Below are 13,048 nucleotides of genomic sequence, written 5' to 3'. Positions count from 1 at the left end.
CGAGACTCCGTCTCAAAAAAAAAAAAAAAAAAGAAAAAGAAAAAAGAAAAAGGAAGACCAGGTCTGTGAAATCTAAGGTCACATCGTCATAATCGAAGAATTAATTAAGTGTCTGGTGGGAGAGAGCTCAGACATGACGAGATGAAGGGTATATGAGTGTTTGTCATGCTATTTTATAGCCCTTCTGCGGATTTCAGTTTTTCTAAGTAAAACATTCAGGAAATACCTACAAGGATATACCAGAAAATGTTCAAAGTGGTTGAATCCAGGTGATGCAATTACAGGCAATTTTTGTTTCTCTTTGTAGTAACAAAGCTGGACACAGTGGCTCACGCCTGTAATTCTAGCACTTTGGGAGGCTGAGGCGGGTGGATTGCCTGAGGTCAGGAGTTCTAAACCAGCCTGGCCAACATAGTGAAACCCCGTTTCTACTAAAAATACAAAAACTTAGCTGGGCATGGTGGCAGGCGCCTGTAATCCTAGCTGCTAGGGTGGCTGAGGCAGGAGAATCGCTCGAACCCGGAAGGCAGAGGTTGCAGTGAGCCAAGATTTCGCCATTGCACTCCAGCCTGGGAAGAGCAAAACTCCATCATCTCAAAAAAAGAAAAAATTGGCCGGGCGCGGTGGCTCAAGCCTGTAATCCCAGCACTTTGGGAGGCCAAGGCAGGCGGATCACGAGGTCAGGAGATCGAGACCATCCTGGCTAACACCGTGAAACCCCATCTCTACTAAAAGATACAAAAAACTAGCCGGGCATGATGGCGGGCACCTGTATTCCCAGCTATTCAGTAGGCTGAGGCAGGAGAATGGCATGAACCCGGGGGGCGGAGCTTGCAGTGAGCCAAGATCACGCCACTGCACTCCAGCCTGGGGCACAGAGCAAGACTCCGTCTCAAAAAAAAAAAAAAAGAAAAGAAAAGAAAAAACTTTAAAATTTAGTAAGAAATAATTTTGGCCAGGCGCGGTGGCTCAAGCCTGTAATCTCAGCACTTTGGGAGGCCGAGACGGGTGGATCACGAGGTCAGGAGATCGAGACCATCCTGGCTAACACGGTGAAACCCTGTCTCTATTAAGAAATACAAAAAAAAAACTAGCCGGGCGAGGTGGCGGGCACCTGTAGTCCCAGCTACTCGGGAGGCTGAGGCAGGAGAATGGCGTGAACCCGAGAGGAGGAGCTTGCAGTGAGCTGAGATCCGGCCACTGCACTCCAGCCTAGGTGACAGAGCGAGACTCCGTCTCAAAAAAAAAAAGAAATCTTTTTTTTCTTTTCAAAAACATTTCATATTTTAGTTTAAAAATGGAAGATTTGGGAGTGACTGCAAATGGTTAAATAAATAAATAAGTAAATAAATAAATAAAAAGGTTGAAGCAGGAGGATCACTTAAGCCTGGGATGTGGAGGCTACAGTGAGCTATGATCTCACCACTTCATTCCAACCTGGGTGACAGAGCTAGACCCTGTCTTGAAAAAACAAGAGGGGCTGGGCCTAGTGGCTCACATCTGTAATCCCAGCACTTTGGGAGGCCGAGGCAGGCGGATCACAAGGTCAAGAGATCAAGACCAGCCTGGCTAACATGGTGAAACCCCGTCTCTGTTAAAAATACAAAAAAAAATTAGCCGGGCGCAGTGGCTCACGCCTGTAATCCCAGCTACTCGGGAGGCTGAGGCAGGATAATTGCTTGAACGCGGGAGCCAAGATCGCACCATTGCACTCCAGCCTGGGCGACACAGCAAGTCTCAAAAAAAAAAGGGAAGAGTTGAGTGTTTTTCTAGGTGTTTAATGTGAAGAACAAGTGAAGAGCCCCGGAACGGCCCCTGCAGACAGTAACTAACAGTCAAACGTCTCTGCCCCAGGCAGGTTAGGGACAAGACAGAATGAGGGTGGGGAGGGGGGCTTGGGGAGTAGAGCCACGGTCTCCACGCTCTGCTCCCCCCATGGCCACAGTAGAGCCCTGTGAACCTCAGGCTATGACAGCAGGATCCTGAAGCCCACGCAGGCTCTGAACCACACGGCCATCCGGAAGAGGTGGGGTAAGTGTTGGGGAAACCCCCCTACCCGCCGCAAGCCCTGGCTGCCGCCTCCCGCCTCCTACACCCCTCCCCCACACAGCTGGCCCTGGAGGCTGCTGGAGCTGGGGTTACCCCGTGGGGACCCTCACGCTCTCTGCTCCCCTCCTTCTCCCTCCCCCTCCCCCAAGAGCTGTGAAACCAACTCACCAGACTGACAGATGCAGGTGCGCGGGAGGCGGCGGGAGGCGGAGGTGGGGGTGGTGCCAGCAGCCAATGGGTTAATGGTCCCGGCAGGGGCTCCACAGCGGACCAGGGGTCAGATGTCTCTCTAAGATGGGGACAGGCATGTGGGCTGCTATTCTAGGGCTCTGATCACGGCTGTCTATTTATAGTGCTGGGGGGGGCCGCCTCACATAGGCAGCAGAGAGGCTGCCCTGCTGCAATGTCACCATCGTCACCGCCTCTGCAGGCTGCGGGCACCTGCCACTACCGCAGGGAACTGAGGGGTCTTGATCCAGCAGGGACCCCAGGGCCTTGGAGCACTGTGTGAGCCGGAAACGTGGCTGGCCAGATGGGCAGCGCCATGGAGCCCCCTGGGAGTGCATACCTGCACCTGGGCGCCGTGACGTCCCCTGTGGGCACAGCCCGCGTGCTGCAGCTGGCCTTTGGCTGCACCACCTTCAGCCTGGTGGCCCACCGGGGCGGCTTCACGGGCGTCCAGGGCACCTTCTGCATGGCCGCCTGGGGCTTCTGCTTTGCTGTCTCCGCACTGGTGGTGGCCTGTGAGTTCACACGGCTCCACGGCTGCCTGCGGCTCTCCTGGGGCAACTTCACCGCCGCCTTCGCCATGCTGGCCACCCTGCTGTGTGCCACGGCTGCGGTCCTGTACCCGCTGTACTTCGCCCGGCGGGAGTGTCCCCCCGAGCCTGCCGGCTGTGCTGCCAGGGACTTCCGCCTGGCAGCCAGTGTCTTCGCCGGGCTCCTCTTTCTGGCCTACGCCGTGGAGGTGGCCCTGACACGGGCCCGGCCCGGCCAGGTGACCAGCTACATGGCCACAGTGTCAGGGCTCCTCAAGATTGTCCAGGCCTTCGTGGCCTGCATCATCTTTGGGGCGCTGGCCCACGACAGCCGCTACGGACGCTATGTGGCCACCCAGTGGTGCGTGGCCGTCTATAGCCTGTGCTTCCTTGCCACAGTGGCCGTGGTGGCCCTGAGTGTGATGGGCCACACAGGGGGCCTGGGCTGCCCCTTTGACCGGCTGGTGGTGGTGTACACGTTCCTGGCTGTGCTCCTGTACCTCAGTGCCGCCGTGATCTGGCCAGTCTTCTGTTTCGATCCCAAGTATGGCGAGCCCAAACGGCCCCCTGACTGTGTTCGAGGCAGCTGTCCCTGGGACAGCCAGTTGGTGGTGGCCATCTTCACCTACGTCAACCTGCTCCTGTACGTCGCTGACCTCGCCTACTCCCAGAGGATTCGCTTCGTGCCCAGCCTGTAGCCCACATCGGCAGCCCGCCCACCTCTGCTCTCTGGCCAGCAGCTCCAGGCCCTGCAAGGGAAACTCAGGTGAACCGAGGTGTCAAGTAGCGAGTAGGAGGGAAGTCGTGGGCTCAGGGCAGATGAAGTACAACGGGAGAGGTCGTGCCCCGACTTCCAGGCTGGGCTCACGGAGGAACGGAGGGACAGGGGCAGGACAGCAGGGCTGAGGCCCTGAGCAGACGCAGGGGAGAGCCTCACCTAGGCTAATCCCCAGCTCTCTCTCTCTCAGCATTTCCCGGCGCTCCTGGGGCTCAGTGCTGGTCACTGTAACATAAGGGAAAACTTTAAAGCCGCTGCTGTTGTGACCCATTTTGCAGCTGGGGACGCTGAGGCCAGAAGGATTTGCGAGGCACCCAGTACCTCCGTGAGTGTCTGGAGACCACACTCAAGCTGGGTAAGGCAAGCTGAAAAATGAATGACTTTCAGAGGAAAGACACCCAGCAGAGCAGCTGGGCCAATCAAGGGGAGGGAGGGGCGTGTGGAGCCGGAACCACTCCTGGCTCAGAGAGGCAGCTCCCAGAACCCTGCGAAGAGGGGCCTGCCTGGGGGAGCTGTGCCGGCTCACAGAGGAGCCAGAAATCTGGACGAGCCTCTCCCACCCATGTCTGGGAAGCCTCCGGGCTAGTAGCCACAGCCTTTGGAAGCAGGCTGCCTCCGGGGTGTCTGCCGGCTGGAAGTGGTGCAGGTGGCCTGGAAGAGCCTACAGAGCCCAGCGGCGCCAAGTGCACAGTGGACGGAGAGGACCTGGTTCTGCCATAGCCACAGAGCCCCACCTGGACACCCTCCATCAGCTGTGACAAAGCAGCATCAGCAGTGGCCGGGTGGGCATCTGTGCACTGTGGGCCTCTGTGGCACTGGGAGGGAGCCCAGCTGAGGACAGCCGCTGGACACAGAGTCTGGGCACTGCTTGCCTCTGCTCAAGGGTCCAGTTGCCCAAACACTCCTGACGCCGAGGCTATCATCCTCCACGCTCCAGCCAGCTTCTCCTGCACAGAAGCCCAGCCTGGACCAGCCAGGAGCTGACCCACTGGCCGCCCCTGAGTCCAGGCCGGGTGGGCAGGGGCACAACAGCCCCTCAGCCCATTGACTGGGTCCCACTGACGTCCTTGAGCAGGAAATAAATGCTGACAGTTAGATGCACCCTGCCTCTGGACCAGCAGTCTCTTCTGAGGGGACTGTGGGCACCTGCCCCTCCTGGCGGCCCCTCCTAGCATGCTGTGGGGGAAGGCTGAGGAAGAAGTGGCCCAGGATTGTGGTCAGGGCAGGCTGGGCTCCTGAGGGTCTGAGCAGCCTCCTGGGGAAGGGGCAGGCAGTGTCCTCTGCCTCAGAGGGGTGACAGGTCAGCCTGGCTCTGACAGGCCTGTGGCTCATGCCCATCCCTCCCAGAGGCCTGCAGCGCTCACCTCCTCCCCCATGCCCATCTGGGGGTCTCGAGAGGCCCCGGACACAGCAATGGACAGACGCATTGTTGTTCCTTTTGGATGGCGGTCCCCACAACCAGGCCTGTGTTGCTGCCATGAAGAATATAAGGAAAGGGCCTCGCTGGCCCCTGAGGAGGGGTCTTGCTCACGTTAGCCAACAAACAGGGTCTGGCCGACGTCCTTTACTCAGAGGGGGTGGGTCAATGGCAGATCTCAGACAAGGGCAGTCAGCTGTGGGGCCTGCTGCTGGCTGAGAGTGGCGGGGAGGGGTACAGGGATCACCTGCCTCCTGACTCAGGGGAGACCTGGGCACCAGTCTTGCAGGGGACCCAGCCTCCTCTCCTTTTTTTTTTTTGCTGGCCAGAATTCTGAAACGAGTTAATTGTCACCAACTTCCCAATTTCCTCCCTGTCCGGTGGCCTTCTGCCACCTTCTCAAAGGTCCTGAGGGAGAGAAAGGAAGGGGAGGAGACCCAGGGCTGGGAGGTCTGGCTGGGAGGCTTCCTTCAGAATCAATGCTGTTGATGGTGTATCCCTGGCCCAGAGGGCTGTCCATTTTGGGTTTTTGGGTTTTTAGGTAAAAGTGTTACTTGCTGTTATCACTTGGGGAAAACTGATTTTGAAATGGCCTGGGGAGCTTGGCTCTCAAAGCACCGTGGCGATGCTAGCCTTCGTGCCCCAGGTTTGAGCTGTCCATCTGGACAAGTGCCTCCCATGGCCACCACAGAGCAGCCTCCCAGTGTTGGTGGTGGTCATTACATGTCGACAGTGGGGGGAACAGGTAGACAGATAGCCAGAACACGTGGCGCTGCCGCTGTGGCAGGAGCGTCCCAGGCCTTCTGAAATGATGTGCTAGAATAGCCTGTCATCATCTAAGATATAGCACAGAAAAAATAAGGTAGCTCCTCTCACCCCTTGGCAGGGGAATGGGCTGCCAGTGATCCCTTCTGACTTCGCCCTTAATCTCACCACCGACAGGGACCCTGACTATCCAGAGCCCGAATCAGATGAACTCTGAGCATGCTCTCAGGGGGAAGTGACTGGAGCTTCACTCTCCCTAAAACCCAGGGCAGGCATGATGTTTGGGTATTGGAGGATGCTCCGGGTCGCATGGGAGCTGGGGCACGATGGGGTGGGCTTCCTGTGTTTGCTAGCGGAGCACCACTGTGTGCCCAGTCAGAAGAACACCTGTGGCTGCAGTGTCATGCCTTTCTTTTCTTTTCCTTTCTTCTTTTCTTCCTTTTTTTTTTTAGGTGGTGTCTTACTCTTGTTGCCCAGGCTGGAGTGCAGAGGCCCAATCCTGGCTCACTGCAACCTCCATCTCCCGGGTTCAAGCGATTCTCCTGCCTCAGCTTCTCAAGTAGCTGGGATTACAGGCGCACGCCACCACGCCCGGCTAATTTTTTGTATTTTTAGTAGAGATGGGGTTTCACCATGGTGGGGTTTCACCATGTTGGCCAGGCTGGTCTCGAACTCCTGACCTCAGGTGATCCGCCCACCTCGGCCTCCCAAAGTGCTGGGATTACAGGAGTGAGCCAACGCGCCCAGCGGAAATAGTGTTATATTTAAAATGTTTCCACTTAGCAAATTGTTTTCAACCCCCCCCCCCGCGCGCGCGCACACACACACACACACACACACACACACACACACACACACAGGAAAGAAAACGCGGTGCAGCCGGGCTTCTCCAAACTCGATGACAGGAGAAGGGACTGATTCCCAGAGAGCACCGGCCACGCGCCCAGGGCCGCCAGCTTGACGCGTCCGTGTCCGGGTGGCCCAAGACAAAGCCCTGCGTGCAGGGCCCCCTCGGACCGCCCCCTCCGCCCGCGTCCTCGGACCCCGCGGTAGGTCCCAGGAAGCGCGACCCGGAGGAGCGCGGGTCAGGGGACGGCGAGCCTGAGAGGGGGTGTGTCCGGGGGTCGGGGGATCCCAGGGCACGCGAGCGGCGGGGCCCGGCGGACGGCGCGGGGGGGGCGCGCGGATGATGCAACCGCTTTGGCGCCGCCGCGCGCTCTGATTGGCCAGCGCCTGGCGGCCGCGCCCGGATTTGCTGGCGCGAGGGGGGCGGGGCTGGGGTGCGGGTGCCGCGTGGCGGGCGCGGAGGGGTGGGGACGGGCTGCGCACGGTAGCTGGGTTGGGGTCGGGCTCCGGGAATGGTGGGCGGCGCCTGCCGGGTGGGGCGCGACGGTAGCCTAGCTCCGGGCGGGGCGGGAGCCCAGACGGGGGACCCCCGGGGCGCCGGGTCCTGCCCGTACTTTTCCCCCTTCCCAGTCATTTCCTCTGCGGAGCCTCTACCCCTGCGGTGGGTGCGGGACCCGTCGCCGCTCTGGCTAGGGGATCCGGAGCAGTTAGCGGGCCAGGGCCATCGGACAGCAAAGTGGAAAGCCGGGTGGGCACCCGGCTGCGGGAGGAGCGGTCAGGCTGGCACTGCCCTCCTAACTTGCTTTGATCCTGCCAGTCTCATCCCGCAGAGCCGGTGCCATCTGTGGGGGCTTTGGGCCGGGGGTCTCCCGACAGCATGAGCGTGGGCTTCATCGGCGCTGGCCAGCTGGCTTTTGCCCTGGTCAAGGGCTTCACAGCAGCAGGTAGGTCCCCAGGTGGGGGACGGTGAGGCCCCGTGGGAGAGACTGGCCCCTTTCCACTTCTGCAGGGCTGGGGGCTGAAGGTGGGGGCTGGGTCACAAGACCTGAGTCCTGGGGGAACTGGCAGCTTCTGTGTGTTTCGGGCTTTACCTGTGCTGTCTTACTCTTCTTCCTGGGAATGGGGAGGGAGAGAAGCCAGAACTGGCCATGAAGAGGAACTGTTTCCCCTCTCAGGCATCTTGGCTGCCCACAAGATAATGGCTAGCTCCCCAGACATGGACCTGGCCACGGTTTCTGCCCTCAGGGTAGGTGCAGGTGAAAGGGGAAAAGGAGACAGTCCCTGTGGGGCTGGGCGTGGAGATGCAGGAGTGCTCCCACCCAGTGAGGGCAGGGGCCCTGGGCTGGAGTCTCATGGACCCTGCCTCCTTGCCCCACCAATTTCTCTTGGGACCTGGGTGGTGAGAGTGTGTACAGGTAACAGGAGGGTGTTGCTCTGGAATGGAGCTCCCTGCACAGAGTTAAAGTTCCGAGGGGTCCTCTGGGGGCCTGGCAGGTGGGGCCACAGCCGGGCAGCCAAAGAACACACCTGGGGGCTGCTTGAGACCACCACTCACACGTGGAGAGCGGGGGTCTGGGGGACGGCAGTCCGAGGCTGGTGGCAGGGCGGTGGTGTGAATGGAGGCTCCTTTTCTGTCTGCAACAGGGACACATTCCACACAGAGTTCCTCCATTTCTGGGTGGGAAGGGTCATCAAGGCGGTGGTCAGAGCCCTGAGCCCCCAGCCCTGCCCACCCCCAACTCCATCATTCTCTGTGCCGTTCTACCTGTGGGGCTCTTGGCTTGGTGGGGGTGCAGACAGCCACAGGAACAGGCTAAGCCCACCCGTTGCCCCCTGCAGAAGATGGGGGTGAAGCTGACACCCCACAACAAGGAGGCGGTACAGCACAGTGATGTGCTCTTCCTGGCTGTGAAGCCACACATCATCCCCTTCATCCTGGATGAGATAGGCACCCACATTGAGGACAGGCACATCGTGGTGTCCTGTGCAGCCGGCGTCACCATCGGCTCCATAGAGAAGGTAGCACTGCAGGCCTAGTGGGGTGTGGAGAGAGGCTGTCTACAGCCCTGGCCCTCAGTACTTCTGTTTTCTTTTTTTTTTTGAGACGGAGTCTCGCTCTGTCCCCCAAGCTGGAGTGCAGTGGCCAGATCTCAGCTCACTGCAAGCTCCGCCTCCCGGGTTTACACCATTCTCCTGCCTCAGCCTCCCGAGTAGCTGGGACTACAGGCGCCCGCCACCTCGCCCAGCTAGTTTTTTTTTTGTATTTTTAGTAGAGACGGGGTTTCACCGTGTTAGCCAGGATGGTCTCGATCTCCTGACCTCGTGATCCGCCCGTCTCGGCCTCCCAAAGTGCTGGGATTACAGGCTTGAGCCACCGCGCCTGGCTAGTACTTCTGTTTTCATCTGCAAAAGGGGTGCAGTGTCCCGGCCCACTGGGACAGCTCGGGCACTGCTCGGGGGGGGTGGGTGCATCTAGGCACTGCATCCAAGGCCAGACAGACACACTGGTTTCTCTTCCAGAAGCTGTCAGCGTTTCGACCAACCCCCAGGGTCATCCGCTGCATGACCAACATCCCCGTCGTGGTGCGGGAGGGGGCCACCGTGTACGCCACGGGCACACACGCCCAGGTGGAGGACGGGAGGCTCCTGGAGCAGCTGCTGGGCAGCGTGGGCTTCTGCACAGAGGTGGAAGAGGACCTGATCGATGCCGTCACGGGGCTCAGTGGCAGCGGCCCCGCCTACGTGAGGACCGCGGGGGCAGATGGCAGCGGCGGACACTTCCCAGGACCACAGGGCACATCTGTCCCTGCCCCCCTGGGAGGGCCACGGTGGAGGGCTCCAAGGCTGTGGGAACTGGAGCTTGCCCAGAAGGGAAGGAGAAGCCCAGGAGAGAGGCTCAGGGTGCCTTCTCCCCACAGGCATTCACAGCCCTGGATGCCCTGGCTGATGGGGGCGTGAAGATGGGACTTCCAAGGCGCCTGGCAGTCCGCCTCGGGGCCCAGGCCCTCCTGGTCAGTGTGTTTCCTGACCCTCTGGTGGGGCCACTCCTTGCAGGGCCCTGGGGCCTCACTGGGAGGAGCCAAGTGGGGAGTCAGTGGGTGTTGCAGTGGCTGGGGCGGTGCCCTGCAGAGGCAGGTGGGTGCTCACAGCCGTCAGCCTTTCTTCTGGCTGCAGGGGGCTGCCAAGATGCTGCTGCACTCCGAACAGCACCCAGGCCAGCTCAAGGACAACGTCAGCTCTCCCGGTGGGGCCACCATCCATGCCTTGCACGTGCTGGAGAGTGGGGGCTTCCGCTCTCTGCTCATCAACGCTGTGGAGGCCTCCTGCATCCGCACACGGTGGGCCCCCACCCTGCCCACTTCCCTGGTCTCCAGTCCTTGCGTGGCAGAGGCCTCCATCTCGCATACATCGGCTCATTCATGCACTCAGCAGATATGTATTGAACTCTGGCCTGGCGTTGGGCAGGACACGGGGCCCTGAGGTTCCCTGGGTTACCGTGTGCAGTGCTCCTCCCCACCTTCCGTTTCCTGCGAGGAGGGGACATCCACAGAGGGACCCGGATGCTCTGCCCTGTGCTCCCCACATAGGTCCACCATCGTCATAGCCAGGAGCGTCATTTGAGCCAGGGGCCACACCAGTGGGGTGGCGGGGTGGCCAGGCACGTTAGGAAACCTGTGTGCCTGGTTCCACCTTCCCCCTGCCCTCGCTGGGGGATTAAGTTAGACTAGCAGGACACACAGCAGCATCCAGGCACAAGGAAAATTCCATGGAAGGTGAAAAAAGGAAAGAGCAGGCGAGAGAGTTTACTGTATGCCTGGGATCCCACAGCTGGTCAAAGGCAGAGCCAGGCTGAGAGCTGCTGTCCCCAGGTCAGGTCTGCAGGGTGGGTGAGGACATGTTTCTCGCCACACTGCCCGCTCTCCAGTCCAGACGCTCTCAGACTCTGCGAGTGCCACCCTGTAGCAGTGAGGGGAACATGAGGGGCCTGGCCTCACCTCCAGCCTGCAGGAGAGACGGGCATAAACCCACGTCCTGTGGTGGGGCCATGAGAACTCAGGTCTGGGGGGTGCTGCGGGGAGATTTGGTGATGCTGAGCTGATTCCAGTGAGGTGAGAGGGAGCCCAGCAGCTGTGTGGGGTGTGTCACTGGCAGAGGGGAATAAGGTGAGGGGAGCCCAGCAGCTGTGTGGGGTGTGTCACTGGCAAAGGGGAATAAGGTGAGGGGAGCCCAGCAGCTGTGTGGGGTGTGTCACTGGCAGAGGGGAATAAGGTGAGGGGAGCCCAGCAGCTGTGTGGGGTGTGTTGCTGGCAGAGGGGGATAAGGTGAGGGGAGCCCAGCAGCTGTGTGGGGTGTGTCACTGGCAGAAGGGAATAAAGGTGCTGAGATGAGGGTGACAGCATTGCCCAGGGCTGACGCATTGGGAGCTGTGGGCTTCGCTCCCTCTTCCTGGGTGCACGCTTGTGCTCCAAACCCAACCTCTCCCTGCCTCTCCAGGGAGCTGCAGTCCATGGCTGACCAGGAGCAGGTGTCACCAGCCGCCATCAAGAAGACCATCCTGGACAAGGTGAAGCTGGAATCCCCTGCAGGGACCTCTCTGTCGCCTTCTGGCCACACCAAGCTGCTCCCTCGCAGCCTGGCGCCAGTGGGCAAGGATTGACACGTCCTGCCTGACCACCACCCTGCCACCACCTTCTCTTCTCTCATGACTAGGGGGACTAGGGGGTCCCCGATAGTGGCCCACTGTCTGGCTCTGATCAGCGCAGGGGCCAGCCAGGGGCATAGCCAGGGAGGGGCCACGTCACTTCCCACTGGAAATCTCTGTGGTCTGCAAGTGTTTCCCAGCCCAGAACGGGTGGATTCCCCAACCTCAACCTCCTTTCTCCTCTGCTCCCAAACCATGTCAGGACCACCTTCCTCTAGCGCTCAGGAGCCCGGAGGGTCTTCACCCACTCTTAACTCCAGTGTCAGCTGGCATGGGCTCCTTCCTGAGTGCAAAGGTCAAGGGCCCCCTCTGTGAAGGCTCAGCAGAGGTGGGATCCCACACCCCCTCCTGGCCCCTCCCTGCCCTCCATTCAGGGAGAAACCTCTCCTTCCCGTGTGAGAAGGGCCAGAGGGTCCAGGCACCCCGAGTCCAGCGTGAAGGGCCACAGCCCCTCTTGGCTGCCAAGCACCCAGATCCCACGGACATTTGGGGAAAGGGCTCCTTGGGTTGCCGGTGAACTTCCTGTGGCCACCGCCTCCTGCTCCTGACCTCCCTGGCAGGGTGCTATCACTTCTGTCTTGGCCCTTCCAGTTTTATAAATTGGTTTCCAGCCCCTAGTGCCCTGACTTCTGTCTGCCAGATGAGGAGGGAGGCCCTGCCTGTCAGGGAGGGTGGTTACTGTGGATGGAATAGTGGGGCCTTCAACTGATTAGACAAGGCCTGCCCACATCTTGGAGGGCATCTGCCTTACTGATTAAAATGTCAATGTAATCTAATGCAAAGGTCTGCAGAGTCACGTATTAGTCTCATGCAACCCCCCCTCCCCCGCCAGAAACAGAATAATGTTTGACCAAACACTCAGGCACCCTGTGGCCCAGTCAAGTGGACACATACAGTCAGCCATCCCAGGATCCCAGGAGGTCCACAGGATTGGAGGAGCTGCTGAGGGTTGGGTTACAAGGGCCAGGGATGCTCTGATTCCTTCAACCAACACATAGTTACTGAGTATGGAGACAGCAAGATGAGGCCCCCTTCCCCCCTGAGGCAGTGCACACTGTGTGAGGGGAGGCGGGCTGGGTGGCAGCAGGGTGTCAGGCTGTGCAGGGGTTAGGAGAGCTGAGCAGCTTTCTGGAACTTCATCACGGGAACTCATTTCCAGAACCCCCACAGGCCCACAGCAGAATGATGCTTGGTATGTACGAGGCATGTGGAGGGGCGCTTGGGGGACAGAATCCAGCACTTCCCTCCGAGGGAGGGAAGACATGCAGGGGAACAGGAAGGAAACGCTGCGGCAGGGCAGATGGCATGGGTACATCCTCCACTGCCACTCTCCACCTGGCGAGAGTCCTGGCCGCTCCCCACAAACTGAGCACCCATCACACCCAGGCACAAAGGGGATGGCAGGTGGGGTGAGTCCCTGCTGTCTGGCTGGGATCTGGCAGCGCAGGAGCTAAGCAGGGGACACAGATGGCCAGTGCTGGGCCGGGAGTCCCTGCAGGCTCCCCTGAAGGTCCCCTCCTGTGTGGGTGGACGTGGGCATCAGGGCGGGCGGGGAATGCCCTTGTGTCAGGGCTGTGAGCAACAGAATCACCCCCTGCCCCAGCAAAGTGCCCGGCAGTGCTGGGAGACCCTGGCATCCCTCCTACCTGGGCAGAGGTGCCCCCAGAAGAGACTGTCCCACAGGCCACACGCCTGTCCCAGGACTAAAGCTGCCCCCTGACCGTTCCCCTCAA

At 60.0% G+C, this 13,048-nt stretch overlaps 2 protein-coding genes across 17 annotated transcripts; both read left to right on the top strand.

Annotated features, from left to right (window-relative positions):
- Positions 1-1,705: 1,705 nt before the first annotated feature.
- MYADML2 (myeloid associated differentiation marker like 2) lies at positions 1,706-4,686 on the top strand. Of its 3 annotated transcripts, none has more exons than XM_028837006.2 (2): positions 1,706-2,031; positions 2,532-4,686. In XM_028837006.2, exon 2 carries the CDS (start codon positions 2,582-2,584, stop codon positions 3,503-3,505), a length of 924 nt encoding a protein of 307 aa, XP_028692839.1. In that variant the 5' UTR covers positions 1,706-2,031; positions 2,532-2,581; the 3' UTR covers positions 3,506-4,686. The 3 variants fall into 3 exon arrangements, 1 of the variants encoding a protein (XP_028692839.1); XR_001440626.3 differs by lacking the exon at positions 1,706-2,031 and having other exon boundaries at positions 2,056-3,573; positions 3,864-4,686; XR_001440625.3 differs by lacking the exon at positions 1,706-2,031 and having other exon boundaries at positions 2,056-3,573; positions 3,776-4,686.
- On the top strand, positions 1,820-12,091 carry PYCR1 (pyrroline-5-carboxylate reductase 1). Of its 14 annotated transcripts, XM_015120554.3 has the most exons (9): positions 1,820-2,031; positions 6,220-6,816; positions 7,431-7,557; positions 7,789-7,859; positions 8,453-8,632; positions 9,134-9,355; positions 9,532-9,624; positions 9,788-9,951; positions 11,108-12,091. In XM_015120554.3, the coding sequence occupies exons 3-9, from the start codon at positions 7,491-7,493 to the stop codon at positions 11,268-11,270; spliced, it is 960 nt and encodes a 319-aa protein (XP_014976040.1). In that variant the 5' UTR covers positions 1,820-2,031; positions 6,220-6,816; positions 7,431-7,490; the 3' UTR covers positions 11,271-12,091.
- Positions 12,092-13,048: the final 957 nt, after the last annotated feature.

Source organism: Macaca mulatta, chromosome 16 (genome assembly GCF_049350105.2).
Source record: "Macaca mulatta isolate MMU2019108-1 chromosome 16, T2T-MMU8v2.0, whole genome shotgun sequence".
NCBI classification, from domain to species: domain Eukaryota; kingdom Metazoa; phylum Chordata; class Mammalia; order Primates; family Cercopithecidae; genus Macaca; species Macaca mulatta.
The sequence above is the reverse complement of the archived record's forward strand: the minus strand, read 5'-3'. Positions and strand labels throughout refer to the sequence as shown.

Excerpts from the sequence above, each read along its gene's own strand:
- MYADML2 (XM_028837006.2), top strand. The coding sequence starts at position 2,582 with ATGGGCAGCGCCATGGAGCCCCCTGGGAGTGCATACCTGCACCTGGGC.
- PYCR1 (XM_077969443.1), top strand. The coding sequence starts at position 7,491 with ATGAGCGTGGGCTTCATCGGCGCTGGCCAGCTGGCTTTTGCCCTGGTC. Across the intron at positions 7,860-8,257 it reads CCACGGTTTCTGCCCTCAGG|GGACACATTCCACACAGAGT; the intron begins GTAGGTGCAGGT and ends TGTCTGCAACAG. Across the intron at positions 8,633-9,133 it reads CCATCGGCTCCATAGAGAAG|AAGCTGTCAGCGTTTCGACC; the intron begins GTAGCACTGCAG and ends TTTCTCTTCCAG.